Here is a 3,618-nt window from a genome sequence, read left to right as displayed (position 1 = left end):
ATTAATCCTTAGTGATAATAATTGACTACAGTTGGCCAGTGGCACCTCCCATGCCAATATACTCCCATAATTCTTGGCCATTTATTAAATTTCCATTTCCTTGCCTAGTCATCTAGAGGGTATGCAAGGTCATTTATTGAGACGCAGAAAAGATATATTAGAGCATATACATATACACATATGTATATTTCTCATTCTCTTTTAATTTTATTCTGTTTATATTTTTGTTTCAATAATAAGGGTTAAATATTCAAAAAGTTTAGGGACTACTAGAAAGTGGACATTGTCCCCAAATTAATGCACAGATTTTTCTAAAATGGTTCTTCATAGAGTCTTGAAGTTGATGTACTCATAGTGTTTTGCTTTGGATCAACATATAGGCAAAATCATTACCATATTCGCCCAGGTAAGACCAAAAATAATTATTTACCTTTTAAAGAGGATCCTTTCTTGTTTTCTAAGATAAGAAACTTTCTTGTTTTTGGAATGCATGTGGGTGAGTGCAGCACAGGGTATGTGTTGAGGTTTCATGCAGTAGAAGGCTTCTTGGTCTCGAGGATCCAGGTACTTGCACAGTTCAGCACTTGAGTTTAAAACCAGGGCACAGTAAGAATTGGCAAAGGAGGTCCCACTGGCAAACTGGCCTATGAAGATCACCCTGTCATAGCCTTGGTTCCTTGCCCTCCAGAGAGCTGACACCCCTTCACTAGGGTGGATGAGCAGAATAGACAGAGTGACTTGGCCCTCCCAGAACAGAGTAAAGCTGACGAGGTAGGTGCCATTGTTGAAGTCTGTCACTTTTCCTGAAGCACCTGCCTTCAGGGCTGGGGAGGACATCCTGGCCCTCAGGAAATCTCCACCATATTCTTTCCTATGTCCCAAGTGGTCCCTCATCTCCAGCAGGATGTCTAGCTGATGCCCCCTGCAATATGTGTCTTGAGGGTTGAGGATAGTGGCTCTGCTCTGGGTGGCACTGGTGGTGGTTTTCACATGGGTGAAGGGTCTGGGTGGGATAAGCTTGTCCAGTTTCTCCATGATTTCCTTGATTCTCAGCTCAGTCTCTGTAGGTGAAACTCCCAGATTTAGTGGCACTTTAGGACATGAGGACTTCATGATGAAATTCCAGTAATGGAAGGAGAAGGTCAACTTGAGTGCAGTCCATAACTGAAATGACATGGAATACAATAAAGAATATAGAAAACGTTTCTATTTAATGTAACAATTTTGGTAGGTCAGCCAACTTCTACCTTTTGTAGAATAATAGGAGGTACAAAAATTAAAATTAAAATGATATTGAGATTTTATTATTATATGTGTTTCATAGAGAAAAGAATTTTTCTGAAATCTGGTGGCGGAACTCCACTTTTTACTGGCTAACCTATTTTTGGATAAGCCATTTAACTCCAAAGGGCCCTAGGATCTTTTTTTTTTTAAAGTGGTGATGACGAAATATACCTTTACTGGGCAATTGTGAAAACCAAACTGCATAGTGGAGAACAAATCTTTATTTACTTTTTTATCTTAAAACTAGAATTCAGTCATTTAAAAAAAGTTCTTAAGAAAATGTTTAAAACGTATGGAGCTTTTATGGAAAATATGATTATCTATTTTTTTCTATTCCACCTTTTACACTTGCTTAAGCATTTTATGATATTTCACAGCATTTTCAGATTGTTTTAGCTAATTTAGGAAGTAAGAAACACAGGTTTATAAAAATATATTTTTTTCTAATCATAAAATAACACTGATTTATTAAAAATGAGAAAATGCTGAGACCGTAACTGTAAAAAAAATCAGTCACAATTACACCAGTCATTGATAATTACTGTGAACATTTCGGTGATTTTCTCTCATTCTTTGTGTGCCATGTCACAGAACAAATTGAATATTTACCAAGGAATTTTGACTTTTTTAAAAACAATATCATAAAAAACTTTCAACCGTATGTCAAAGGCCCCCATAATATTTTATTCTATGGATACAGCTTATTATTTTACCTATTCCTATATTTTTGGAGATTTATTTCATTCAGCTTTTCTCTATTACTTACAATTCTGTAAAGAACAACTTTTGGTATAAACGTTTCTTTTCAATTCAGATTATTTGCTGAGAACTAAGAAGTACAATTATAGGTCAAATGTGGTGAACATTGTTAAAGGTTTTAATACGTCCTGTGAAACCATTTTCCAGAAATGTGGTGCCAATGTGCACCTAAATCAGCAGTGAATGAGAATTCTAGTCTTACTGCATGCTTGCAACACTGGGTAGCTCATTTTCAGAGATATTTGTCTGAGGTTAAAACTTGACTCTATCACTGACTAGTTAGTTATACAAACTTGATTAAGTTTCTTTATTTCTCTGTGAATCAGTTTCATCATCTAAAAATTGGGTCATAAAAGTAAACACCTTGTGTGTTACCGTGAGGATTAATGGTTAACATATGAAAAACATTTAGAATGGCACATACTAAATGTTTGTTACTATTATCTCTATTATTTGATAAATAAAAATGTTTTTATGTAAAAATTCTTCACATGCCAAATCATAAAACTAATGATATTAATCATACTTATATCTTAGAATTTCCAATAAAGGCAGAATAGTTTTTATTGAAACAATTTTCCTGCAGATAACAATGATAACTCTAAACCAAAAAAAAAAAAAAAAAAACCTCTCTTAAAGCGCTGGAGAGTGACCACAAGCAGATGCTAGAGGGGGATAGAACTTGAAGGAAGTTACAGCACTGGACTTGCATTATAAGTATGAACTAAAATTTTCAAGCTGAAATGAAGTTATATCAAATAGAAACACAGATCTTCAAGAAGGAATGAAAAGCACCAGAAATGCTAGATATGTGAATAAATATAAAATACTGTGTGTTTATTTCCATATTTCTTTAAAATGTATGTAATTATTTGAAGTAAAAACTGATTTTGTAATAATGTGAGAACTACAGCATGAAGAACTAAATGGTTGAAAATTTATTACAGATTACATGAAGTAGCACAATATTAACTCTGCAAGTTAAGAATGTATATTGTAATCCCTAGAGAAATCACTCTTAAAAAACACCTTAGAGTTATAAGAACAATAGAGAAACTAAAAGGAAATACTAAAAAAAAATTCAGTTAACCCAAAATAAGGCAGTAAAGGGGGAACAGAGGAACACAAAAACAGAGGGGCCAAACAGAAAACAAATAGTAAAATGGTGGACCCAAATTCACTCATATTAATAATTCCATTGAAAATAAGTAGACTAAACATTCCATTAAAAGGCAGAGATAAAAAAGCAAGACTCAACTATTTGTTGCCTATGAGGAATGTAGTTTAAGTATAAAGATGGGTTGAAAATAAATGGGTGGAAAATGAAAGATCTTATAAGCACAAAATGGCAAATATTAATATTAAAGTAGACTTCAAGATAAAGGGTATCACCAGAAATAAACATGTATATTTCATAATGATAAAAGGGTCATTGTGTCAGAAAACATACCATTCATAAGTGTGTATGTGCCTATACACACATGTATTTATATGTGAAACAACAATTGAGAAAACTAAAGGGAGAACTAGAAAAATGCACAATCATAATTAGAAACTCAAAAAACTCTCTCAGTA

General features: G+C 33.5%; 1 protein-coding gene across 1 annotated transcript in view; it reads right to left on the bottom strand.

Moving 5' to 3' along the window:
- LOC105295613 (NXPE family member 4) overlaps nucleotides 1-3,618 on the bottom strand; it is a 17,546-nt gene that overhangs the window by 10,803 nt on the left and 3,125 nt on the right. The window contains exon 2 of the mRNA XM_011365366.1: nucleotides 431-1,164. Within this exon, the coding sequence (XP_011363668.1) occupies nucleotides 431-1,164 (734 nt within the window). The remainder of the gene's footprint in view (nucleotides 1-430; nucleotides 1,165-3,618) is intronic.

The sequence above is a fragment of the Pteropus vampyrus genome, unplaced genomic scaffold (assembly GCF_000151845.1).
Source record: "Pteropus vampyrus isolate Shadow unplaced genomic scaffold, Pvam_2.0 Scaffold110, whole genome shotgun sequence".
Taxonomy (NCBI): domain Eukaryota; kingdom Metazoa; phylum Chordata; class Mammalia; order Chiroptera; family Pteropodidae; genus Pteropus; species Pteropus vampyrus.
This window is presented reverse-complemented; position numbering and strand designations above follow the sequence as displayed.